The sequence below is a fragment of the Phyllostomus discolor genome, chromosome 8 (genome assembly GCF_004126475.2).
Source record: "Phyllostomus discolor isolate MPI-MPIP mPhyDis1 chromosome 8, mPhyDis1.pri.v3, whole genome shotgun sequence".
Lineage (NCBI taxonomy): Eukaryota > Metazoa > Chordata > Mammalia > Chiroptera > Phyllostomidae > Phyllostomus > Phyllostomus discolor.
In genome coordinates, this window is record NC_040910.2 from 61,999,739 (window position 1) to 62,027,351 (window position 27,613).

General features: G+C 42.5%; 1 protein-coding gene and 1 pseudogene across 2 annotated transcripts in view; both read left to right on the forward strand.

Moving 5' to 3' along the window:
- The first annotated feature begins 6,809 nt into the window (after positions 1–6,809).
- LOC114515374 lies at positions 6,810–13,429 on the forward strand (annotated as a pseudogene).
- Positions 13,430–13,460: 31 nt separating this feature from the next.
- SLC47A1 (solute carrier family 47 member 1) overlaps positions 13,461–27,613 on the forward strand; it is a 63,927-nt gene continuing 49,774 nt past the window's right edge. For both annotated transcript variants that reach the window (XM_028534553.2, XM_036032909.1), the window contains exon 1: positions 13,461–13,629. In XM_028534553.2, coding sequence (XP_028390354.1) covers positions 13,495–13,629 — 135 coding nt within the window. In that variant the 5' untranslated portion in view covers positions 13,461–13,494. The remainder of the gene's footprint in view (positions 13,630–27,613) is intronic.

Genomic DNA, 27,613 nt, shown 5'->3' on the forward strand with positions numbered 1-27,613 from the left:
CCTTTCACTTTCAGTCTTTGTAGGTCTTTTGTTCTGAGGTGGGTTTCTTGTAGGCAGCATATGTGTGGATCATGATTTCTTATTCATTCAGCTATTCTGTCTTTTGATTGGAATATTTAACCCATTCACATTTGAGGTTATATTCGATAGGTACTTATTCATTGCCATTTTTTCGTACCTGTACTCCTCTCTCTCTCACTATTTTTTTTTCCTTTTCTTAAAGCAGTTGCTTTAGCATCTGTTGCAGAGCTGGTTTGGTGGAGGTGTATTCTTTTAGCCTTCTTTTGTCCAAGAAGCTCCTTATTTGGCCTTCCATTTTAATTGAGAGCCTTGCTAGGTAGAGTAGTCTCAGTTGCAGGCCTTTATTTTTCATTACTTGGAATATTTCTTGCCATTCCCTTGTGGCTTGTAGTGTTTCTATTGAGAACCCAGCTGCTAGCATTATCAGGGCTCTCTTGGCTGTCACTTTCTGTTTCTCCCTTGCTGCCTTTAAGATTTTTCTTTATCTTGGAACTTTGCCATTTTAATTATGATGTGTCTTAAAGTGGGCCTCTTTGGGTTCCTCTTGATTGGAACTCTGTGTTTCCTGGATCTGTGTGACTTTTTGTCTCATCAAATTAGGGAAGTTTTCCGTCATTACTTTTTCAAACAGGTTTTCTATCCTTTGCTCTTCTTCTTCTCCTTCTGGTATCCTTATTGTACAGGTATTATTATATTTCATGTTGTCCTGCAGTTCCCTTAACACCTCTTTATTCTTTCTGAGTCTCTTTTTCTTTTCTTGCTCTTTCTGGATGTTTTTTTCTACCTTGTCCTCCAGCTTGCTGATTCAGTCCTCTGCTTCACCTAGCCTGCTTTTGATTCCTTGTACTGTGTTCTTCAATTCAGAAATTGCACTCTTCATTTTCTCCTGGCTCTTGTTGATTGTTTCTATTTTCTTTTTAGTGTTGATATGACTTGCAGTGAATTCATCATAGTTTCCCTGTAGTTTTTGGTAATTCACTGTGAGCTCAATTGAGCTTCCTTATAACCATTGTTTTGAACTTAATATTTGATAGGTGACTTGTCTCTGTTTCATTTAGCATTCTTTCTGAGGCTTCTTCCTTTTCTTTTGTTTGGGGTTTGTTTCTTTGCCTTCCCATTGTTTGTGAGACTCTTCTTGTTAGCCTCTGCTTCTTAAATTGATCTGTTCTGACTCCCTGGGCTTATGGTGTGAATTTCTATGGTAGGAGACCTATAAGATTCAGTAGTGTAGTCACCTTGATGTCCTGAACTTGCTGCTCTTGGGATGTCATTTATGTTGGCTCTGTATGTCTTTGGGTTTTTATTGTTGTTGGGTCTTTCTTTGGTGGGTCTTTCCCTCCATCTGGTTAACTGAGGGTCACTCCATCTACCATGTGTTGTATTCTGTTGTGCAAATGCAGACAGGTTGCATTGAAGCTGATTCTTTTGTCTGTCTGAGGTTATGAGGCTTCTCTGAAGCTATTGTTCAATTGTTTGTTCTGAATAATTTTTCCACTGCTTAATGGTAATTCCAAATTGGTCCTGCATAGAGCTTAGTGTGGCTTTCACTCACTTCTCCGCCACCTTCCTTTATTATCTGTTGGTGGTTCCTTTGTTGGTGGGTTCTCTCTTCCAGCACGTATATTGGTGTTCACAGGTCCCTCTTACTCTTTTATGTGATCATTTGGAGGGGGAAGGCAGAATGGATTAAGACAGCAGGAGTGTATTCTATGGGATTTAAAGTACCAACCTATAGAGAAGAGATAGGAGATCCTTTGGATAAGTATAGTGTTAACCATGATATTTCACCCTACTAGCCACTTTTTAGGAAGGGTGGAAAAAAGATAAGACTCTTGTTAGAAAGGGGAAGGATTGTGAGTTGAATCCACAAAACAGACCTCCTGGTCAGATTATGATATATAATGAGAGTAAAGGAGAAGAAATAGGTGTAGTGTGGGAGAGAATAAAATTACCACAACAGTAATAAAGTTCTGGAAGACAGTGAAATGGGCTAAGATATAGGAGGGGTGGTGTGTAGTGTTTACAATTGTATGGAACAACAATTATTACAATAATGCTTGAACAACAATAATAGGGCAAGCACTATATGATCTGAATAACAAGAATAGGAAGTACACAACCTAGAGTGGCATGCTATTGGAACACAAGTGAAGTGAAAGAAGGAAAATTAAAAATACACCATGAAAGAGAGAACAAGGAAAACCAGTCAAACAATGCAATTAAACAAACAAATAAAACAAAAAACCTAAACAGAAAGAAGTTAAAAAAATAGTAATAAATTAAAACAAGTAAAAATATGAAAAAATAATAATACAAATAAACAATAACATGCAAGTTCTCTGGAATAGCAAAATGAAGTTTGTCTCAGTTTCTCAGTTGTTGGGATAAGCCTTGTGATCCCTCTTTGGGTCTGACTCTGGTCCTTTCACAGCTCCAGGTCTTATTGTCTCACTTTGGGGGAAAAAAAGAAAAAAGAAAAGCCTCCTGCTGACTTTTAACTAGCAAGCAAGTTCTTCTGTGTGGGGGAGCTTTGTCCAGCAGAGATCCCCCAGCTTCCACAGATGAGAATAAGTCTACCAAGACATGATCTGCTTGGGGAGGAAAGGTGCCCAATCTCTCAAAGGAGAAGGGCCTTGAGCCTGTCCCTCTATGGGCTTTTATTGGGTTCAATTCACACAGGAATACAGGTAAAGCTCATCAATCATTGTCAGGCAGTAAGGATCAAACAATAGATAACACTCAAAGAACTATGAGGGCTTATTCTGAGTCAGGGTCAGTTAGCTAAAGGGTCTTAAAACTTTGGGAAACAAACTCATTTCATGCTCAGACTCTTATCAGAAAATTGAGGGCATTCTTAACAAGCAGGCTTCACAGGATTTTATGCATTTTTTCTTAGGCCTGATAGCCCTGGGGAACTGCCTGTTCCTGCCCAGGGCTGCACTGCCCTCTGGCATTGTTTCAGGCTTAAGTCAGGCAGGGAAATATGTCAGCCAAGAGATTAGGAGACTTCTCACAGACAGAATGAGGACTCAGGCTATGACAAGGATGAGAGGTGATAATCCATCACCCCCTTTTTCTATAGCCACTCAAGTCCTTTCCTGGGGGGTCCCTTCATGACCATGCCTGTCTTAGGTCGTCCCTCCCTTGAGGAATCTTACCCATCATTGGCTAATTAGTCATCTGTCTGGGGCCAAGCAAGGTGAAGTAAAAGGGGGTAGAGACAGAGTCCCTGCTAGGGAGATAAGCTTTGTCTCCTTAGTGTCTTATGGTCCCAAGGTCCTTTACTCAGCCTTAGCCATGGAGGGTTACAGCTTCTGAAACCAGGCAGGGAGGTTCCCAACACTTTCTTATACAAATGTATACTTTCTTATCCAAAAATAAACTCAAAAGTGTTAAAGACTTACATGTAAGCCATAAAACCATAAAATTCCTAGAAGAAAGCATAGGCAGTAAATGCTTTGATGTTGCTCTTCATAATGTTTTTTTTTTTTTGATATGTCCTTGATCAATTGAAACGAACAAACAAACAAAAAATAAGCAGATGGCACTTCATTAAACTAAAAAGTTTTTGCACAGCAGAAGAACCATCAAAAAGTGCAAAGTCTAGCAGCTGGACCAGTAAGATCTTTTGAAATGATCCAAATAATCACATTTACTTAAACTGTTTCCATTTTATGTATTTCATTGTTGTAATTACGATCTTCTGATAGTGGAAATTTTCAGTAAATAGAATTTATATACTTGGAAATTTGTTTTGTTATCTAGGATTGATTTTTTCATTTGCTGGCATCTCACAATAATTAATAATTTAAACTTTTTAAAAATTAACAGCTCTTTGTTATTTGGTTGTCGTGTTTTGTTTTTCCTTCGGCCTCATCCCAAGTGTAAAACTGTATGAACTACCATTAAATTAATTTACTTGAATGAATATAGCTTGCTACTTTTATAGAGGAATACTGTAGCAGCTCACATTTAAATAATGTGAGCTGCTACAGTAGTCACATTTAGTCACATTTAAATAATGAACATGCACAAAATTTTTTTGAGGCCAGTACTGTGCTCTGCATATTGCAAAGCTGCTTCAAGGTTGTGACCTTTCTTTAAAAAACATATAACATAAGAGGCTTGCCTCCCCTATTTTATTCTTTCTTTTGTTATAAATGATTACAAGTTATTTGTTACTTTTATGAGATGAAATACCTCAAACTGGGAAGAGATTTGAGGAGGCTGGTTACATAAGTGAGGGACATTTTAGAAGTGATTCTAGAAGCAGAAGGACTCAAATACTTCAAAAGCCTTTCTCTGCTAAGAGTTCATTCAATAATAGATTTTAGTTTTTGTATGTGTTCTTGTCACTTTAGTTTTTTCTGAAGACTATTTCCAAAAATTTGAAAATGAAATCACAGTCTTTTCTTCTTATTAAAAAAATAGGAAAGACAACCTACTGAATGAAAGAAGATATTTGTCAATGGTAAATCTGATAAGAGATTAACATCCAAAATATACAGGGAACTCATACAATTTAACATAGAAAAATCCTCTTAAAGAAATGGTCAGAGGACCTTAAGGGACATTTCTCCAAAGAAGACATACTCATGGCCAATAAACATAGAAAGATGCTCAACATCATGAGTCATCAGGGAAATGTAAGTTAGAGCTACAATGAGATATTACCTCATACCTGTCAGAATGGCTGTCATCAGTAAATCAAAAAACAAGTGTTGGTGAGGATGTAGAGGAAAGGGAAGCCACATTCATTGTTGATGGGATTGCAGATTGGTGTATCCACGATGGAAACAGTATGGAGTTGCCTCAAAAAATTAAAAATATAAGTACCATATGACCCAGCAATTTCACTTTATCCAAAACACTAATTTGAAAAAAATATATGTACCACTATGTTCAATACAACATTATTTACAATAGCCAACATACAAAAGCAACCTAAGTGTCCATCGTTGGACAAATGGATAAAGAAGATGTGGTACAATGTGTGGATGAAAAGGGGCCATGTACTAATCCTGACAAGCTCAGGGGAGGCCTGTGTGGTAGCCTTACAAACTCAGAGACCTAAAGTAACCACACAGGATGGTCTGAAGTGAAAACTTCACAACTAAAAGTGAGTCTTGGTGGGCAGTCTGGTCCTAGGCTAGAATCTTCCCTGCCAGAGGTCAATCTTCACCTTAACTGAGCCTGTCTGTTGTCTTTTTGCATCTATGACAACATACCACACCTGGGCAAAGACCACAAATCCCCTCATCACTTGTTATCATGTTGTTGACTGTTAACTATCCTGTACCCACCTCTGTAAAAGAAGTGTCTATCAATTTACTTTTTAGCCAATCCCAGAGGTTTCCCTGCTTTGCTTTTTCCTGCCTCCCTAATTCATCACCAGTGGATTTCATGTAACCCAGTTACATCTTCTGATCATAATGTGTAAAATAAGGTGCAGAACTGCTATTTTCTGGAGCATTTTCTCAATCCTTTGAGATTTTGCTTCCCAGCAATTGTCATCAGTTTAGCTCAGATAAACTCATCAATATTCTTACAAGTTTGAATGTTTCCTATGTTGACAAATGGAATATTACTCAGCCATAAAATATGGTATTTTGCCATTTGCAACAACATGAATGAACTTAGAGGGTATTATGCTAAGTTAAATAACTCAGAGAAAGACAAACACCATATTTCACTTACACATGGAATCTAAAAAACAAAATGAATAAACAGAACAGAAATAAACTCATAGATACTGAGAAAAAATTAATGATTGCTAGATAGAGGGATTGGGGGAAGGGTGAAAAAGGTGAAGAAATTAGGAAGTACAAACTGCCAGTTATAAAGAGAGTCATAGGGATGTAAAATACAGCATAAGGAATATAGTTAATAATATTGAAAAACTATATATGGTATCAGATGGGTACTAGACTTATCAGGGTAATCACTTCTTAAGTTATATAAATGTGCAATCACTGGGTTGTACACATGAAACTAGTATAATATTGTATGCCAACTGTAATTAAAATTTTTAAAAATAAAGTAAAAATATTGGGAAATCTATGATGAGTTTAAATTAACATCCTAAAAGAAAAGAAAAAGGATTATTTTAATTAATACTGAGTAAATTCAGATGCATGATTTTTATAAGCCTTTTAGTGAGAATCACAAATGAACATAATAATGAGTATTTATCAAACATCATCAGCAAAATGAAAAAAAAAACACAACTGCACCACATCATGATGTTTCAAAAATGGACCACATATACAACAGTGGTCCCATAAGACTGTAATGGAGCTGCAGAATTCCTATCACTGAGAGGCATTCTATGCATCATAATGCCATAGTGCAACACACGAATACTTACCATTGTGTTATAGTTGTCTACAGTAGCACGCTGTATATTTAGTACAGTAGCATACTATATAGCTTTGTAGCCTAGGAGGTGTAGGGTCCAGAATTTGTCACCCCAAAATATGTCTCTTTGGCTTAAGGATTATTTTAGTCTGGTTAATTTTAAGAAAGAGCAGATGTGGGAGAAGTTCTGTAAACCAAGTAGCTGGAACCCTTTGTATAAGACATTTGCATTTGTATAGGAAATCTCCTTTTGTAAAGGGTGTCTCTTTGGCTGTACCATGAAGAGAGGGATGGCTTTATTTCTAGAAACTGTCAAAAATAAATGCTAAATGGAGCCACTTTAAAATGGTGCCAGTGAGCTCTCCCTGTCTGTGACAGGGCATTGAGTGGTCCACGCCTAGGAGCAGAGATGCCCCTCCTGCGCTGATAGGATGGCCAATGAAGACAGCTGCCCCTGTAGAGCAGAGGTCCCCAACACCAAACTTGGAAGGAGTGAGGCACCGCTGATGTGCAGATCAATGAAATTTCCTCACAGGCTTACATTGCAGTGAAGGAGAAGGATACCAAGAACTTGACCCAGAGTGCAGGGCTCTATGTGACCAAGCGCTTCTGCAAGGAGTGTTGCTGTGTTGTGGACACCTCACCAACTTATCAATGATACTCAGGAAAACAACGACAAAAAGCTCATGACCATGTGCATCATCAAGTGTGCCTTTGAGATCATCCATCCGCTCACCAGCGAGAATCCCCTGCCGGTCCTGGTGAATGCCATCATCAACAATGGTCCCTGGAAGAACTTGGTCTGACTGAGCAAGCTGTAACAGTGAGGCAACAGGCTGTGGAGGTGTCCCCACTGTGCTGGGTGAATCAGACTGGCTGCTTGTTGTGCACAGGTGCCCATGAGGCTGCCTTCCAGAGCATCAAGACAATGCCGAGTGCCTGGCAGATGAACTCATCAATGGGACTGTAATGGGAAAAGACCCTGGTGTTCGGGCTGCCTGTCACTACCAAATCCAATAAGCAATGACAGCGATTGAATCTTTTATGGGTGCTTTATTCAGATGGCCGGCGATCTGAGAAGATGGCGGGTTCATACCCTAACAAACCATCTTGCCTTCTCTTTTCTGGCCAGATCTTTTATAAGGGGGTGGGGGAGGACAAACAAGGTGAGGTGAGGTCTTTGAGATTCAGAAGCTGCAACATTCCTGTCCTGGGCTGTTAGCTGTTTCCAAGGGGGAGGGGTGGTCACCCGCTCCTCTTGGAACAAAGGTTTGGACCCCCACAGGAGGTAATCCTCTATCAGTGCCCCAGGAGGTCGGCTGCTGCTTCCAGGAGCCTGGATGGGCCTTATCTGTAGTTTCTGAAACAAAAGCTTAAACTTACACGTTACTTGCTAGATTTACAGCTTTTTACCTTAAGCTAAAATGTTCCAAGTTTTGAGTCCCCTATCAGGACCACCGGCTCTTCCAACCCCTACGCTACCAAGAAGAAGGACAGCCAGAGCCTGTGGCCAAGTGCCACTGTTGATCATCTCACTGTGGCCCCTCAAAATCTGTTAGCCCCTTGGGGTAGCATGTAAAGTAAAGTAAAATAAAATAAACATCTAAATTAAATGGATCAGACCTGCCATGGCAGACTTGCATGTCTTTTACCTCAATCTTTGGTATGTTAAAACAGGACAAAATAATATTTGAGGGGGCCTAAAGCAATATTGTGCCTCCCAAAAGTTGTTTTGAGCAGATTACAAGGAAGTAGTTATTATGACTACTGGACTGAAAAAACAAAACCTTTTTTTTTTTAGAATAGCATCACTGTTATGTTATCTGAACCAATGGAAATGCCTTCCGTCCATATTGATGTAATTGCTCCCCCTCCATTTCTCATAAATCCCTCTTGCCTTTGTCTCCTAATCAGAACACTATTTGACTTCTGCCTGAATCAGTGCTTCCCAAGCAGCTATTCTTCTGGACCTCAGTAAGTGCTTGTTGCCCTTTTAGTTTTTGTTACCAAACTCTTATCACTGAAGACCAGGACTTCAACCTGCATTCCGACCTTACTCTTGTGGAGTGTGCTTTTTGTGGTCCTCTCCCATGCCTGACTCCCTCAACTCCCAATGTCTTCTTTTGTCTTCAGCTACAGATGGTATTTAAGGTAATGGCTTCAGCCATTTCAATGAATTACTTTGTTTTTCTCCTGTTAAGTTGTCTCTTATTACTGGCATGGCTCAGCCAAGCACCCGGAAGGGTAGAGGGAAATAGTTTTCCTCCCCTACTGAGCAATAGGCTATACTGTATAGCTGAGGTGTGCCTTGGGCCACACTGTCGTCTAGGTTTTCACAATGTACTCTGTGATGTTCACTCACATGGAAATGACCCAGGGAGGCATTTCTCAGAAATCCCCATCCCTAAGCAGCAGCATGGCTGTATTCATTTAGAGAAGTCCCAGAAATTGATTGGATTAGGGGAATGATTAAACTCAAAACTCTGTATTTTAATTAGGTACTTTCTTTATGAGTAAATCTGCAGATACAATGTAATGTCATTCAAAATCCTAATATTTCCAGGTCAAACAGGTTTTTCAACTACTTATGACACAGGCTGGGTCCTCATTATAATAGTGAAAAACACACCCCTGGGTGGAAATTTAACATTCTTTTTTAAAAAAGATTTTATTTATTTATTTTTAGACAGAGGGGAAGGGAGGGAGAAAGAGCAGGAAAGAAACCTCACTGTATGGTTGCCTCTCATGAACCTCCTACTGGGGACCTGGCCCACAACCCAGGCATTTACCCTCGCTAGGAATCCAACCCTCGACCCTTTGGTTCACAGGCCATTGCTCAGTTCACTGAGCCATGCCAGCCAGGGCGGAAATTTCACATTCTAATGAGACATGTGACACATGAAAACACACGTAGTTCCACTGTCCAAGTGCCAAAGAGACTCAACCTCTACATACTTAGACATCATTTTTCCCACCCCAACTTCTCCAAAACTGTCCCCAGCCTTTGTTTGGGGAGCAGCCCATTATTCCTTTCCCTGGCGTCTAACTCCCTTACATGTACAAGCTTCTTAATAAACCTGTCATCTGAGTACTATTTTTGTGGTGACCTCTCTTGATTTCCATTTTGAGAGGTTTTCATCAATTCTAATGTCACCTATCAATGAGGTCATTTTTTTGGCTGCCTATTGTTCCCTTATCTGGTTGTATAGTCTTGTGCTAACTGCATATTGTTTTAAAAACTATTTATTGACTGATAGGGCTACTTCTTTCCACATTACTTTGTTTCTTCAGAAAATGTTTTTAAAAAATATCCTTGCCTATTTATATTCTCAGATACTTTTAGAATCACTATTAAAAATTTAAAGTATGAAATATATTGGAATGAATTAAAACCTGATATATTAATTGGAAAAGACTGGTCCTCTATGGGAGCAGCATGTGTTTTTAACTAATTCAGGTCTTTCCTAAAATTCATAAATAAGTGTCACACATATTTCACATTAAAATTATTCACATTAAAAACACACAAAAAAGGTTTTGAGGATCTATCACAATATAAAACAGCTGTGTTTTGGCCCAATGGCATCTAGTTTTGACTTCTTTATCCCAATGGTGTGAAAATTGGAGAAAACCAGAACATAGAGACAGGCCAAATACTTCCATATGCATGTTATTCCTTATTAAATGTAACCTCTACACAATACTTAAAAGCTATAAATGTTGCTCTCAGCTCTCTCTGCAAGTGAAAAACTTCAAACTGTTCCCCAAACCCCCAGTTCCATGTTGGTTTTGCCTGCTATTGAGAGTTAAATCTCTGCAGGGAATTTTCTAGCTATTTGCTGCCGAGATTGGAGCAGGTGCTCTGGTTGTAGTTACACAATAACTTTCAGGAGCTGAATTGATACTGATATATGATTACTAACTAAAGTCCATACTTTATTCCTATTGCTGTAATTCTTGCCTAAGTCCTTTTTCTGTTCCAGGATTTCGCCAAAGATACCATCTTATTACATTTCAGGCCATGTCTCCTTAGACTCTCTTAGCTGTGATAGTTTTTCAAAATGTCATAAATTTGTTGATGTTGACAGCTTTGAGGAGTGATCAGGGATTTTGTAGAATGTTCCTCAGTCGGGATTCTTCTGGTGTTTTCTAAAGCTTAGACTTGGGGTCATGGGTTGAGGGGAGAAAGACCATAAAGGTAAAGTGCTATTTTTATCACATCACATCAAAGGGTATGGTTGAATGGTGTCCCTCCAAAATTCATCTACACAGAACCTCAAAATGTGACCTTATTTGGCACTAGGGTCTTTGTAGATGTGATGAAGTTAAGATGAGGTCATGTGGATTAGGTTAGCCCTGATCCAATGACTGGTGTCCTTAAAAGAAGAGAAAATAGAGAAGCAGATAAACAGGTGATGGTGGAGGCAGAGATTGAGGTTATACTACCACAAATCAGGGAATGCCAAGAACCACAGGCAACCACCAGAAGCTAGGAGAGAAGACAAGCAGCTTCTCCCTGTGAGCCTGCAGAAGGGACTAACCTGGCCAACTCTTTGATTTCTGACTTGTGGCCTTCAGAACTGTGAAAGAATAAACCTTTGAGGTTTTCTCTTTTTTTTAGCTATCAAGTTTGTGGTAATTTGTTAAGCAGCATTACGAAACTAACACAGGTCCATACTATCAGCGTGACCTCCCACTGTTGATATTAGCCGTGGTCATACAGGTGAGGCAGTGTTTGCCAGGTCTCTCCTCTGTAAAATTACCGTGTCTTCCTCTTTCCATACTGTCTTCTTTGGAAGGAAGTTACTGTACACAGTCCCTGTAAGTAGTGTGAGATTATGTTCCACATCGTAAGAAATGTTCATTCATTGCTATTGCGAAAGAGATTTCTTCTTCCAAAATTTTCATTTGTTATTACCAATATAAAGAGCTGATATTGTCTGTTGAAAAACCTGTATGTAGCAATATTATTAAACCCATTTATTACTTCTATTATGTTTTTTCCAATTTGATTTCTTTGTATTGTCTGGAATTATAACTGCAAGTAATATTTTGCCTCTTCTTTCTTAATATTTGTAACTACATTTTTGTTTCATGTCTTACTACATTGTCCAAAACTCCAGAAGACTATTAAAGAGTAGCAGTGATTGAAGATCTAGTGTAGATTCTAGGATTTTTGTCTGTTGGATCCTTATTGCTTTTGGGAAACTCCTCGTCCTCCGCTCCCCACGTGTAGATCTGGTGGCACTGTTGCAGTCCCAGCACCCAGCCCTCTTGGTATGGAGCTGAGTTCATGGTCCAGGGCCAGCCAAACTCAAGACCCTCTTTCCCTGGTCAGGATGATTGTTCCAAGGATGGGCGAGAGACTTGCATACAGCCAAACAATTTTCTCCCTTCTTTTTTGTTTGTTTGTCTCTAGTTAGAAGTGAAGTGGTAGGAGTGTCATTTTCTGGTTTATAGGGTAGGAAAGATAGGAATGAAGGTTTCTGATGTGAGAGAAGGGAAACATTCTGCCTTCCCCTTTCTGGTTCTTTTTGGCTGATTGAATAATCAGACTGACAGGAGACAGATTAACAAGAGAGAATCAAATTTAATTTTGTGCACATGGGAACTTCCTCCACGAAACAGCCAGAGACCCTACACATGTGAGAGGGTCAGGACAGGAAGGGAAAGTGAGGTGTGCACATGGCATTCTGAGCTAAGGGCAGGTAAGGCGCCTCACGGCTCCAGAGGTGAGGAAGGTTGCTGTAGGAGGGTAAGAAGAGTGGGTGTTTAGTAATCAGTACTTCACCTGCCTCAGGTGAAAAGGTTATCTCTGATACTAACTCTTATTACCAGCAAGGACCTCAGTTGAAATTCTTCTAGGTAGTTGGAGAGGGGAGGCAGAAGCTCTTGTCCCGAGCCCTGAGGGTCTTCACTGCCTTTAGCCCAAAGTAATCTGCATATCACAGAAGCACATTTTGGGGTGACTCATTGTGAACCCCTACACTAGAGGCCACTCTCCCCAGAGCAGGAAAAGACGGCTGCCCACAGAAAAAGATTAACACCAAGGAGAGAATCAAAATTAGTGGGAAGAGGGAGGGTCTGGAGGACGGATGGAGAGAAAGAGAGCACTGATGAGTTTGTTTTAAAATTCCTGCATCCAGACTTCCTGATTATGTGAGCCCCCAAATTTACGTTTTCCATTTTCTTTGTTTATGTTAGGTCATTTACAGCAAAAGGATGTTTTACTATCACAGAAACCGTCCTTGTCCTGGTAACTATCATTTCTTAGGAAACTATTGTGCACCAGGTCGAGGGCAGGTGATCCACCTATACAATCCGATTTAATCCTCATCACAACTGGTGACGTAGATATTTTGAGTGTACAGATGAAGAAACTGAGGCTCTTGGAGGCAGGCAAGCTGCATCTGCTCGCCCAGGTGGAACGTGGCAGGTGTCCTTTGAAGCCACATTTGCCGATGCTCATGGTCTCTTGTTTCCCACACCAGGCTGATGCGAAACATCCAAGAAAACCAGCCAACGTAACGAGAACGTAACACGAACCATCCCACTCGGAAATGTTTTATCTTCATAGATTCTAAATTCTGCAATGGAACAAGTAGTTCGAGAAAAAGAGCACGCAAATTCCAAACTCTGTGTGCTAAAGGCCTGTGCTGAAGGCAGTCTTCAGAACGCCTACTACCAGAGCAGAGGTGTCCAAGACGCCGGCTTGCGCCCACCGCGCCCCTGGCTGGCCTGGCCGGGTGGCAACTGCTTCCACCCACGCTTCAAACGTTAAGACACCCTGGTCCCTCTCCCCACTCCCGCCCCAGACGCAGAGCCCAGGACAGCCCGGGCATCGGAGGCGTCGTCCGACGGGCTCAGCCCCTGCCACGCGTTAGGTTTGTTTCCAGAGCTTTTCCAAACCTGGCCTTCCAAGTCTAGTAGTTCTTGCACTCAGAGGTGCAAGGGACGCGACCAGATCGAAGACTGGCTGGCCGCGCGCCCTACGGGCCGGCTGCGCGCGGGCTGCGGCGGCGGAGGGCGGGCCCGGGCGGGGACTGAGTAGAGTGAACCCTTGGCCCTGCGGGCGGCAGCAACCTCTGCACTCCTGCACCGCGGCGCGCTAGACGCATGGAGTCCCAGGAGAAGCCCCGGGCCGGACCTCGAGACCCGGAGGCCGCCCCTAAGCGCCGCGGGCCACGCTGCCTGCGGCTGTCCAACTTCCAAGAGGAGCTGAGGGCGCTCCTGGTCCTGGCGGGCCCCGCGGTGAGTCCGGAAGGTCTGGGAGCCCATTGACCCTGTCGTCCCGTGACCGCGTCGCCCCCTGTGACTTGGGAAGGGTGAAGTAGAGTGAGCTGGAAGTGGCGGGTGGCGCCGGGCGCCAGGGGCCGGCGTGCTCCTCTCAGCCCCCTGCGCACCCTCGGGCGCAGCCGGCCAGCGCTCGGCTTAGGGAGACTGCTCGCCTGAAGGGGCTGGTCCTGCCCTTCTCTAGGTGTGTATTCCGCCGAAGCAAGCAAATTACCCGAACCGCAAAACACTTGGGAACTTTGAAAACTAGCAGCCTTGGAGCCGAGGAGTCTAAAATGTCTAGCGGCAGAGAGGAGGAAGGTGAATTCTCTGTTTTGGATTAAGAGCTCCAAAATATTCCTGTCTAGAGTCAACCGCTAAGCGAGGAAACAAAGGGCTTTCTGCCCCACACTGGCCTCCCCGCAGCTTTTGCACTCAGAAAAGTTTTCGGTTGAGGTTTTTTTTGTTTTGTTTTGTTTTTATAATTTGGTTAGGGCTCTTTCTGCGTTATGTAAAAGTAACATGGATTTTAAACACCACAAGACCCACAGAAAAGTAATCCCATCCCTGTTCTCCTGCCAGTTTGGGTGGTTTTAAAGTTAACCGGGTAAGAGAGCCATTACTGGACAAGAACCCTGTGTGATTTTTATGGTGCAAATAAGCCTTTGGACCTGGACAGACGTTCTGCATCTGCAAAGCCTCCGCAAGTGTGCCCTCTGGCACGGTGACGCCGTAGTTTGGGGGAACTTGTGATACTCACTGTAGTAGGCGTAGTGGCAAAAATAATGCCAGGGACAACGACATGAAATGAAAATCCACCCAGCAGAAGAGAAGTTCATGAAACTCTGCAAAAGGGAAAGAAAACGCATGATCTGGAATATCTGTCCCTGGGGCCCAGTGCCCTGCTCTGACCTCAGCAGGTGGGTGAGGAAACCCCAGGCTTGTCCCCTCTCCCCTTCTGCTCAGTGTCTGTGACAGAGGGAGAATGACTGTGCTTTGGCTCAACATTCCCCTGCAGAGCGGTTGTGAGAGAGGTCTTCACAAGGCTGTTACTGCTCTGACAGTACAAAAAATAAACAAACAAGGCAGCTTTCTGAGCGCCCCCCACCCCCCCACCAGCCAGGACAGGTTCTTGTCCCTGCGACTCCAACAGTGAGCTGGTTTCCTTGTCCCCTTGAAGAAGGGAGCTTTCTTGGTCTCCAGAGATGGGCACTACACTGACTAGCTGAGCCCCTTGCGCTTTCTGTTTTATATATATATATATATATATATATATATATATGTATGTGTATATAACTGTGTTAAGTGCAAACATAATATATATGCCTTGTAGGAAAAATAGAAAACCAAGATAAAGAACAGAAAACTCTGAAGTTTCACCATTGAGAGATAATTTGGAAATTTTCCTTCCAGGTTTTTTTGTGTGTGTGTGTTTCTATGTGATGGTTTTACCTAGTGAGGGCCTAGCCTTCTGGCACCTGTTTATTCTCTTATGAATTGTTGATGGAGCCCCTCCCACTCCCATCTCTGTTCCTACCTGTTGTGAGTTTTCTGTCTCCCCAGGGGCAGGGAGAGGGGGAGGAAAAGATGTCTCCTTTTCCTCCCATGCTCAGAGTCCCATGCTCTACTCTCCAAGGCTCCATCATACACTAGGTAGGAGAGGATGCCTGGTCTGGATTTCCTCTGTGTGATCTTCTCTCTCCCACTCCCTGTCTGCCTTACAGGCCTCCCATGGTAGCACTGACCCACTAATATCCAACTGGATTTGGTGTTAGCACTTACCACTCTCCCACTGAACTTTAATGAGGCCTGGGGAGAGAGAATAATGCATGACAGAAAGGGAAGTGTGAGGTGTACAGTGCACACCTGCAAAGACGTTATGGATACAGTTTTCATTTATCTGAAGAAAGCCTTAGGAGACTGTATTTGTAGGGAGGAAAGGTGCTAGTAGAAATGGCCTAGCCTCGGGCATTACAGCCATGCTTTCTCTTTGTCATTAACACCTCACTGCCAGGCTGAATTGTCAGAAATCTGAGAAAGGATTCTCAGGAGGGACTGCCATTCCCCACAGGCATGGGCTGTGCACAGCATGGCAACGGATATTAGAGAGGGGCTGTGTGTGAGGGCGCTCTATTCCATTTGTGTGGAGAAAGGAGTGCCTGGCAGCCAGAAAACTTTTATGGCTGCAGGGCAGAAAGACCTTTTCCATTGGGGGAGGAGCGCCTGGAGAGATTGGCTTGACTGCAGGCAGAGAACACACTAAATGAACAGGCAGGCTAAGGTTTGACCTTTATCTAGTAGGCAGCTTGGCTGTGTCCGAGTCACTGCCAGTTCTGGCTGTTGAAATAGTAGTCCTTGAGACATCTGGGGGAGCAAACCAGTATGCAGGTGGGTAATTCCCAGGGCACAATAAGGTACCCTGAGATGGGACAGTTCTGGAGGGGCTGGTCCTTGAGTAGCTCATTTTGATTGGGTGAGTATTGGGTAGGGGTGGGGATATGCAAAACAGATCCCTCGGCCCAATAGACATCAGAATCGATCTTTTCAGATAGGCTTTGGCTTGGCCAATACCTTCCGCAGGTGACTGGCCTGTGCAGGAGTCACAGGCTGTGACCCAGAGCTCACCCAAGAGGCTTGAAACCAGGAACTGAGAACAAGTACTGGTTAGCAAATAGGAACTCTGGGCCAGGATCCTCCCGGGACTGAAGCTCAGGAAGAGCCCCTGTACTGGACCATTTGAGCATTGTGTTTCGGACCTTTCGTCTAGGTGACTTCATTGTAGTCGTTTGCCACTTAATGACAGGGATACGTACTGAGAAACGCATCCTTAAGCAATGTCATCCTAATGCGAACATCATAGAGTGCACTTACACAAACCTATATGGTATATCCTACAACACACCTAGGTTATATGATGTAGCCTATTGCACTGTAGGGAAGGAAACATTTTCCTTTTGACCCTTCTGGGTTCATGGCTAAGAAAGCCCTATAATAAAAGGTCAACAGGGGAAAAACAAACTGCAGTTTAATAATATGTCTATCTCCTGTATACATGGGAGAGACCCAGAAAAAGGGAGTAACTCACCAAAATGGCTGAAGTCACCACCTTAACTACCATCTTCCGCTGCAGACAAAATAACATATTGGGGGGAAGAGTCAGTTATGGAAGGTTACCAAGAAAAGCACAGTTAACAAGGGTCAAGTAGTTGTACAGATTTAAGTCTTTGACTTCTTCACAGATAAGAGTTTCTAAAGATGAGATCATTCCCTACCTGACCTTCCAGGGTGATGCCCTTGCCCATGGAGATTTTCCTCACAAAGTAAATGCCTTTTACCAAGGGTAACTGGTTCTTGGTTTTCAGAGTGCCTTCTTTGTCTGCTGTGTCTTAAAATTAACCAACCTAAAATAATCCTATGCCAAAGAGATATTTTAGTGTGAGAAGTTGTCCCCTACACCTCCTAGACTATGACTCTGAACAACATGTTACTGTACTGAATACTGTGACAATGGTGAGTATGTGTGTAGTGAGCTGCACCAGAGTGGAGAGCTAGAGCAGCACAGGCTTTATGGACACCTATGGCAATGCAGTATGGAGTCGCTATCAGCCATGACCATGATGTTGAATGCTGTGTCAAGACTGAGGTTATGGGGTGTAATAAACACCCCAAACCACAAGTCTGGACACAGTTATGGGTGGGATCTCCACCCCTGGTGGGCTGTGAGAACTCACAGCTCTGACCACCCAGCGCTCGAGCTTGGAACCCTGCCACTCCCTGAGATGGGGCCACACCACAGCCTCTGGGCTTGAGACCACCCCTGTCTCTTCATCTGCAGACTCAGTCACTGACTGGAACTTCTCTCCAGAGGCTCTCTCTCTGCCTGCTTCCCCTGTGTACTGTTTCCCTCTCTGTGTGTAACCTGAATGTGACTACTGACTGATGGAGAGGGTCTCCCCTAACAAACCTAGTGTTGGGGAGAGGTTACCGGTGATGCTGGCAGTGACACAGCACCAGTGGTTACCGGTGAAGCTGGACCTCGGCTTTTGAGTTCTGTGGAAGAAGAGGGGCCACATATTAACCTGACAAGCTCAGGGGAGGACTGCGAGGCAGCCTTACAAACTCAGACCTAAAGTAACCACAAAAGTGGCTAAGAAAGGACCAGGAGGCACAAAGATTCCAATTAAGGGCTTTTATTTGAGGCAGGACACTGTGATCAGGTAGGCTGAGTCCGAGCAGACTGCAGCAGCAAGGGAAAGGGCAGAAATGTTTTTAAGGGTGTGTAGCAGAACCCCCAAGTAGGGTGGATCGCCTTGCTGATATGCCCCAGGTGTCCTGGGTGTAGATTTTTAAGACAGTGTTCTCTGATCAGGGATGGCTGATTCTGGCAACAGAAAGTCTGGGAGATTTACAGACCTTGGCTCTGGGAAAGGCTCAGGGGAGAGGGGGGAGCAGTGAGGATTCAGCTGGTTTCCAGCAGGATCCCAGTGGCTATGCCTCAGTTGCTTCTGATAATAGGGAATCTCATGGTCAGGTATTTAGCTGTGACACATACCTTCTTTGTTCCAGTATAGGCAGTGACTTAGGTCCTCCATGTCCCAGTACATTCTAACAGGATGGTCTATAATGAAAACTTATTAACTAAGAGCAGTTCATGGTGGGTAGTCATGTCCTAGGCCAGTATTTTTCCTTAACAAAAGTCAATGTTTATCTTAACTGAGCCTGTCTGTTGTCTTTTTGCATCAAAAACAGAGCTTTGGCATATCAAGGTAACTTCCCTTTATCCAAACCCTCTGGGCACAAGCTGAGACCACAGATCCCCTCATTGTTATTGTTATCATGTTGAGTGTTGACTGTTGACTGTTGACTGTTAACTATCCTGCACCTACCTATGTAAAAGAAGTGTGTGTCCATCATTTACCTTCTATCCAATCCCCCGAGGTTTCCCCACTTTGCTTTCTCCTGCCTCCTCTAATCAATCACCAGTGGACTTCACGTAACCGCTGTGGCTCCTCCTTTGATTCTAATGTATAAAGTAAAGTGCTAAGCTGCCATTTTCCAGAGCATTTCTCAATCCATTGATTGAGGTGTTGCTTCCCAGCAGTTATTATCAGTTTGGCTCAAAAACTCACAAACATTCTCTACAGGTTTGAATGTTTCCTATGATGACATTAACGTGGCACAATTGGCAGGATTCCAAAGAAACCCACCCAAGACCACCTTGCAGACCTGGACTGGTGCCAGAGACCAGCAGGGGCCCATTGTGCCTCCCTGGTTACTCATTTTGCAAAGGGTGAACTTGGGTGAGTTTCAGCTGGAACCCTGGACACCCTGTTTCAAGGTCTGAGGCCCTGACTTTATCTGAGCTGCTGCCTTAAATCCTCGAGGTGGAACTAAAGGTCAAGGGTTGACAGAACTCAGGCAGGACGGGAGGGAAGAAAAACAGTGGCTGGTTTTCAACTTGGGCTTTTTAATTGGTGTTGCTTTCTGAGAATATAAAGTGCAGACTTTACAGACTTTAAAATAAAACTAAAATTAACATGGGAAATTGTGCCTTGAAGGCCAGAAACTCCCAGACCCCAAACCTCATCAACTCTCCTGGAGGAAGCCTTGACTTGCAAGTGCATTACAGAAGTGGGAAGATTTCACTAGAAATGGTATCAACTTAAAATGGCCAAAATGCAGTTTTCTTTTGGTGCCTAAATTTTTTGCATGCAAAATTAGAAAATGCCGGCTCTAAAACTAGACTGAATGAATGGGAAGCATACATTGATTTGGAAATCAAAAGTTTCTAGGAGGAACACAGATAATTTTTTTTAAAAGTTAATAAATTTTAGGACTGTCTCTGAACTAAAGGAGGCTTCTGAAGCTAATAAGTGCTAGTAAGCCCCTCCTCCCCACTCTACAACTCAGACAAACCAAAGTCTGTCTTTGAAATGCAAATACCAGGTCTCGAAGAACTCTTTCATGGACCATTTCTTAAAATGGAAAGTTTTGGCCCTGGCTGGCATAGCTCAGTGGATTGAGCACGGGCCAAAGCTCTGCAGGTTCGATTCCCAATCAGGGCACATACCTGGGTTGTAGGCCAGGTCCCCAAGTGGGGGCCATGTGAGAGGCAACCACACATAGATTCTCTCTCTCTCTTTCTCCCTCCCTTCCTCTCTCTAAAAATAAATAAATAAAATCTTTAAAAAATGCAAAGTTTTGGAAGGTAAATCTTATCAAAAGTGTTGGGAAAAAAACCTTAACCATATCTGATCAAATCAATTTAATTTATTTCAGCTATTCCTTTCTAAATTAGTAAATTTTGATTAAGGTTATTGGATATCTAGATATTTTGAAATGCTAAAATGTTGATTGCTAGGCAAGTCTTGGGTTCATCTGCTTTTGGCTTTTGTTGCAGAGAGGCTGTGGAGGGGTTTTGAAGCTGTTAATGAGTGTCTTGTTTATAAATGTCTTTTTTAGAGGTGTGTTTCTTAAAAGTGAGTGTATTTGCCACTAGAGGAATCTATGGTTCTACAGGTTATGAAATGTGTTCATAAAATCCATTTAGGCAGTACTGGCTGCTTATTTTTGGTTATTATAGGAAATTGAGTTTACTAAAAATTAAAAATTCAAATTAAGGCAGAAAGAAATTGCATGGTTTGCATAATAGAAGGCATGAGATAAGAATACTTTTGAGGGAAAAGGAGGAAAGTGAGTTATAAAGATGGCTATTTCTGAATGGATTAGGTTTGTGAAAATATAAGACTTTGTAAGTTTTTTAAAAGGTTGTAAGGGTTGTAGAAATTTGTGAAAGTTTTAAGTTTATTATCTTAAGTGGCTAAAGTTGCCCTTGTCTTCTCTAGAAAAATTAGTAACTCAGATTATGTGTCTGGTCTTGATGTGTCTAGTTTTAATGTAATGTGTGTTCATCTGTGCCGTATGTGTTTCATCTGTGTCGTATGTGTTGTGCGTTCTTTCCTGCCTCCAGACTGCATTACCAGGGCATAATATTTTATTGGCTTAAAGAAATTAAAATACTTATATAAATTAGGCAGGATCCTGTGGTCTGGACAAAGTACTTAATATTCAACCTGGTTTGAGTTTCACCGATGTCTTAAAAATTTTTTTTGTTGTTGTTCAATTATAGTTGTCCCCATTTTTCTCCCATTGTTCTCCCCTGCCCTGCCCTCCACCCCCAGATTGATGTCTTTTACAGTTATTGCCATGAAATATGTGCTTATTTACTCAGATTTATTAAAAAAGTTTTATGTTATGGTCTTTTGGTTAAGTGTGTTTGACAAACCTTCCCAAAGTTTAAATTTTAAGAGACTTTTTAACTGAATACTGGCTTTGAGTTGTTCCAGTGGGTCCTGGAATACCGCAAGGATTTATTCTCTCTCCTTATAGAGGGAAATTTTAAAAGTAATTAGACCTATTTGAGATGTGTGAAGTTACGGGGGAAGCTTTGCCCGAATAAGAGTAAGAATAACTATGCTCTCTTTGTATACCTCTTTGCTTTCACCCGGGAACACTACAAGTTTACTTGGACAGCAGTGCCCCAGGTATATATGGAAGCATCTAATCTATTGCTTTAGATACTAGAAGCTGATTTAGATGATGTTAAATTTCCTAGAGATTCCACTTTAATCCAATATGTGGATAATTTAGTTTATACTCTAGGCATTTACTAGGTTCCCAAAAGAATGCAATAGAATATCAAAGGACAAACTCTGATTCTGTTTACCCCAGGTAAAATACTTTGGTTATCTGATATGTAAGGATATGCTACTAATCAACCCTGAAACACTCAGAGGAGTCTTGTCTTTCCCTCTTCCAAAAATAAGAAAGCAGCTTAGAGTATTCCTGGGTTTGGCTGGATATTGTCACAGGTGGATTCCAAATGTTTATTAATGGCCCAGCCTCTATCTCTTATTAAAATCAAATTGACCTGACCGCCTTCTTGATCCTAGGAATGGTTTATAAGAAACTCCTTGATAATGCTGATTTAATTTGGTTTACAGATGGATCTTTGAAAAATAAATAAGAATATTACTGAGCTGAATATGCAGTAACATCCATGGTGGACACAAGAAAGTTCTTTACTTGAATAAGATCTGCCCAACAAGCTTAATTAATTTTTCTACCTTGCACTTGTCAATCAGCCAAAGATCTAATAGCCAATGTTTACACTGATAATAGCTATGCCTTTGGCGTACCTCATAACTTTAGAATATTGTCAAAGCAGCGAGACTTCTTAATTTTCTCAGGGCAGCCCATAAAAAAATGGAAAGTAGATTGCAAAACTGCTAGATGCCATACAAAAATTGAAACAATTGGCAATTATCAAAATTCCCGGTATTTCTAAAGCTGCCACCATGGGAGCAAAAGGAGAGTATTTATAGCCAACACTGCAGCTAGACAGGCAGCATTAAACAGCCAAGTTGTCCAGACCTGAGAATGCTCCTTGATTCCTAGTAAATCAATAAAAACTCTTTTATAGTTCCAGCGGACAGCTGCAGAGGAAAAGAGGATATAGCAACAAAAGGGGCAACCTTTATCCCAAACAGATAAGGCTTGAACCTAATCAGAAACCAATCCTACTTATATGAGCTTAATTACCTATACTGTACTTTAACATGTACATGAGCTAAAAGGAGAGTCCTAAAAGATGATTTCATGGAGTAAACAACGTTACTGGGAACCTCCTCCTACTGCAGCTCATAATGTATACAGCAAATATTCTCTCTGTCCAAAATACAGCCCAGGGAAATCATTCCATGGGGCCCAAGGACATTTCTCATTTCCTTTAGATCCAGGTATGGTCACTGGATTTTATCCAAATGCCACCATCTCGAAAATACAAAAATGTTTAGTTATGATTGTGTATGGGTTGAGACATTCCCTTGCAGGAGGGCAATAGCTTTAATAGTGGGTAAATTATTTAAAAAAATTAAATTAATTCCCAAATTCAGGAATTCCCTTGGAGTCAGTCACTGAGGGTCTCCTTTACTAGATGAATGATGCAATCCATTTGTACTATTTGGCCTATTCTACGGTATTTTTATTGTGCCTATCACCCCTAGTTCTCTGGATTGGCAAAACATACAAGTGATACAATTAAAACTCAACTAGGCAGATCTTCAGAAGCTTTTAATCTCCCTTGACCAAGAGATTTCCTTATAGTGCTCCTCAGCCTGAAATCTATGGGTGGCAGCATAGCCTTTCTCCTGATGAAACAGTCACCAGCCACCCTATAAATCTGTATGAAGGGACATGAATGAACTTTACTAGAAGGAGATTTCTTCATTATCATTAACCAGCTCATAGGGACTAATCAGTAACATTTCACATTGTACTCTTGAGAGGCACAGACTTCAAAGACCACAATATATAACCAGGAGATTTTTGTTCATGTGAAAAGCCATTAAAGACTCTCCAACATTGTTGGAAGAGACCTTATTAGGGGCCTAATGACAAATGGATACCTGCCCCTGTCTCTGACACTCACCTCCATCTATAGCAGAGATCAAGGACTTTTCAAGAACAAGAAGCCATTGGCAATGAAGGCAGACAGCTCTCCCTGACATCAACAAGGCCTGCATGCTCACAAGTTGGTGCTGCTATTGATTGAATGTACATAAAGTGGTTTTTATATTATTATTATCCTTCTTATAACTTCCTAATGGGAACTATCTGTCTTCCCAGGCTCCCCCCTTATTAGACACGAAAAATTTAATGCGGTACCTGCTAATCTTTCCCACCAACTAGACAATGATATTCTGTTTACCAGTCACGATAGTGAAGATAATGCTTTATTGACCACACATTTGTGGTCATAGCTTTTCCTATCATCAGTATAAGCTTTGGTACATTTTTTTCCTGGATATATCTATTATAAAAGACCCATTTTGGACAAATACCCCCAAGAATACCTCTCTGATAATTCCCCTGGTAGAACAAATGTGGATCTACCTAGTTGACTATTGTGTAGCTATCGCAATGGGTGATGAAAAGCTAAGGAAAATATCTGGATGTGGTGGTAAAAGTTTGCAGTGACCTGCCCTGTGTTTTACTTCAGACTCACCAGCCATGCTCCTGTGGCTGGATGTCCATGAAACAAGAAAAAAAATCAATGGGCCCTCATTTCAGAAATTATTGGGATTACTTGGTGGTTGATATGTCTGTAAATAGCCCACCTCCTTGTGTCCAGGAAGCTTGTGGGAAGCCCTATGGAATACTCAAACTCTAGCTCATTTGGGGGTTCCTATGACATGGGAAACTCAACATTTCTGGGGCCATTCATTATACCCCAACTGTGCCCTGGCGATAGCTACCCAATGGTAACAACATTCCTAGTGGATCCAACAACACTGGTCCTCTGAAAGAGATAAAAGGGATACTTGGAGGATTAGAGGCTATCCTTAGGATTCTGGGGTAAGCTGTACTTGCAGTTAATGACCAACTCTATCTAAAACAGGTCATATAGAAGGAATGCTGTTTTAAGAAGAAGGAAAGGGGTGGGAGGCAGCATGGAAAGCCAATAAGGCCTTACTTAACTCAATGGATAGAACAGACTCAACAGACTATAAAAACTCATGTGCAAACCCAACGATGGGAACGTGCCTGCACCCTAACTCCACAGGTCCCAACATCTATGCCAGCAGTCCCCACACTTTGTGGCACCAGGGACCGGTTTTGTGGAAGACAATTTTTCTTCCCACAGAAGGCATATCTCAGGTGGTAATGTGAGTGAAGCTTTGCTCCGTGCTGCTCATGCAGTCGGGTCCCAACAGGCCACAGGCTGACACTGGTCCCTGGCCCAGGGGTTCAGGACCTTTGGCCTATGCCAAAGCAAATAGAATCTGAAGTAGCTCTGAAAACAGTCGCCATCTATAATGGGTGCAGAAGCCCAGGCCAGACATTTATGGGACTCACGGTTCCCCTGGATTTTGGAAAATTTTGGATGGGAACTGTAATCTGTAATATTGTGTCTTAAAAGCCCAGGTACTTGGTTAGATCCTAAGCTTAAATTCTTAGTACTTCAACTGGCTGGCATAGAGACCATCCTCAACAACACTGGAATACTCCCAAGGAGAAGGAGGTGGGCCATATTTAAAAATAATAAACAATGGAAACCCATCTCAGTATTTGTGAAAGTCAAAAAGGGGAATGGTTATGCCCCTAATCTACACGGAGTACAGAATTCACCCAATCCTGGCCTATTGTATCTACCCCAGCAAATAGCAATATCTGGTATATGGGAAAGGGGTGTTTTTGCTGGAGAGGGTTAGAGAATTCTTCTGTTATACCAAGTGATTTTTATTGTAATAACACCAAGTTTATGTTAATACTACTGGAATATGGTATAATACTGAAATTATAGGCAAAATAATTTTATCTGAGGTTAAAAAAGAGATTATGATAATATTGATACTGAAAATTCAATATTTGGGGAAATTGAACTTAGTCCTCTCCATGGAGTCATTTTTATGGAAACCAAGTGGCCAGAAAAAACAATAGAACTTCTGGATAATGAAATAGTAAGAAGTCTTAATTCATCTGGCCAAACATATTATAAGGTACAAATGACAGTGGACGAAGGAGGAAAACATATTATCAGCTTACTAAAGATGCTATGATGACACATGTGAAGGGTTTTCAGTTGGCTGGGATGCTTGTTTCCCTCAGATGCTTCCTTGTCTAGTATTAGACGCTTTCTGTCCTAATCGGTTTACTACTGTTGTTCTTGTTCCTGGTATGTAAATGTTATACTAGATACAGAAAAACAAAACCTAAGACAAGCAGCAAACTTGGATCATGGTAGCTCAAGAACTACAAATGATGCAGAATACTTTTGAACAAGGACAGAGAGGATCTGAGTGCCTCCCAGTCACCTGCCTTTTTGAATAGTAACCATTTGACCTTGAATGCCACCTGAGGTTACAGTCTTGCCCCATCCCCAGCGTCTGCCCTGTTCAGCAAGACTGATGCTGACTCTGAGCCTTCCTAGCAGTGTGGGACTGTAACAGGGTACATCCAGGCCCCCCCCACCCACCCAAAGAGGGATTTATAATGGGGTCCAGAACTCTGGGTGTCCAGGAAATATTAAAAATATGGGATGCCCTCACCCCTACATTTCTGAACTGGGGGATGGGAGACACGGAGCAGGGCCATTGGGAGTTGTTTTGCATAGCAATGGTTTTGCAAATAACCTCAGGAATGGTCATTTAACATACCTATAACTTTTGACTGGTTTCATGGATATGTTAAATAGCTGTGGCCATGCTTTGAGCCAGAGAGATGAGAGTGACCTTCACATGGGATGTAACTGGGAGGCAGCTCCCACTGCTTACAGTGCCTGCGTGAGAGCTTGGAGTAAGAGGGGAACTGCGACTTTGGAGTAAGGGGGGACCCACACAACTTTGGCGAGAGAGGGAGAACCATGCAGCTTTGGGTCTCTCTTTGCCAAGCATCTTAGAAAGCTGGAAAGCAAGATGTAACAGTGATACAGAGCTCTCTCTTAGCAGTTTGGAAGAATGCAGGAAACACTGCGGGAAAGGGGTGAAAGGACTCTTGCTGGTGGGCCATGAGAAGGTGCCACGTGGGTTTGGATTAAGAACTGGAGATCATGGTGATAACACAGCTGATGGTGCCGGGAACGGAGGAAGGCCTGCCAGCTGAGCACGGATTACTGGGAAGAACCGGGGGCTGCCTGAGCCATGGACTAATATTTCTTTTCCTGAGATACGGTACCCCAGACTGGGCAAAGGGGGGAAGGAAGGACTGTGTGTGTGGGTGTTTTGGATGTCAATGAAGACATTAAGTCATTACTCTAAGTCTGTATAACTTTTCAAATAAATAATTCCTTTCCTTTTCATCAATCTCTAGCATTGAGAGCTATATTTTCCTGGCAGCGGGCAAGGCGAACCTAGTACAGGGGGGCTCTGGGAGAAGGGGGGTCCATTCAGTAATAGTATTTTTTCTGCCCCACCTTGAGTCTGTTCTGTAACAGTTTTTGGAGACACTGGTGGTGGTACAGAACAACAAGGGGGCGGGGGCGCTGGGACAATATACTATTACCGAAAGGAACTCCCTAGGTTTGTTATGTCCACTGTCTTATAGGAAAGACATCTCTCAGTGCCAGAGAGTCGTGAAAAGGAAAGGAAATGTTTAATGCTATACAGACTTAAAGTAGTGACCTAATGTCTTCATCAAAATCCTAAAGTCCCTTAAAACACCCACAAACACACACAGTCCTTCCTTCTCCCTTTGCCCAGTCTGGGGTACTGTATCTCAGGAAAGGAAATAGAAGTCCATGGCTCAGGCAGCCCCCAGTTCTTCCCAGTAATCCGTGCTCAGCTGGTAGGCCTCCCTTGGTTCCCTGCACCATCAGCTGTGTCGCTGGGATCTCTGCTAAAGCTGGGTGGTGGTTCCCCCTTCTAAAGCTTCTGGAGTCCCCCACTCTGGCAAAACTGCGTGGTTCTCTCTCCATTGCCCCAGCTGCATGGTCCCCTCTGCACAATGGCCATGGACGTCCTCACTCAGCCAAAACCGAGTGGTTCTTTCCCCAATGGCTGAGGCATCTGGGTTTAAATCCCAGCACCAATCTTCCTCTGCAGCTCCATTTCTGACTCCTCCCACAATTGGCTACACTTGCCAGCACTCTCATATTCTTCCAGCTTTACTGGGCTGCCATCATGAGTCTGGGCAGGTGTGGCCTCTTGTCTTGGAGCCAGTCTTCTCCAAGTTCCCACGTAGGCGCTGTAACTCAGGGAACCTGCCCCCAGTTGCATCTTGGTGGGGAAGTCATTTCCATCCCCCTGGCTCAGAGCATGGCCACAGCTATTTAACATATCTATGCAACCAGTTAAAGGTTATAGAGGTGTTAAACGACCATGACAGAGGTTAGCTGCAAAGCTGTTGCTATGCAAAACAGCTCTCAATGGCTCTGCTCCATTTGTCCCTTCCCCTAACCCACACC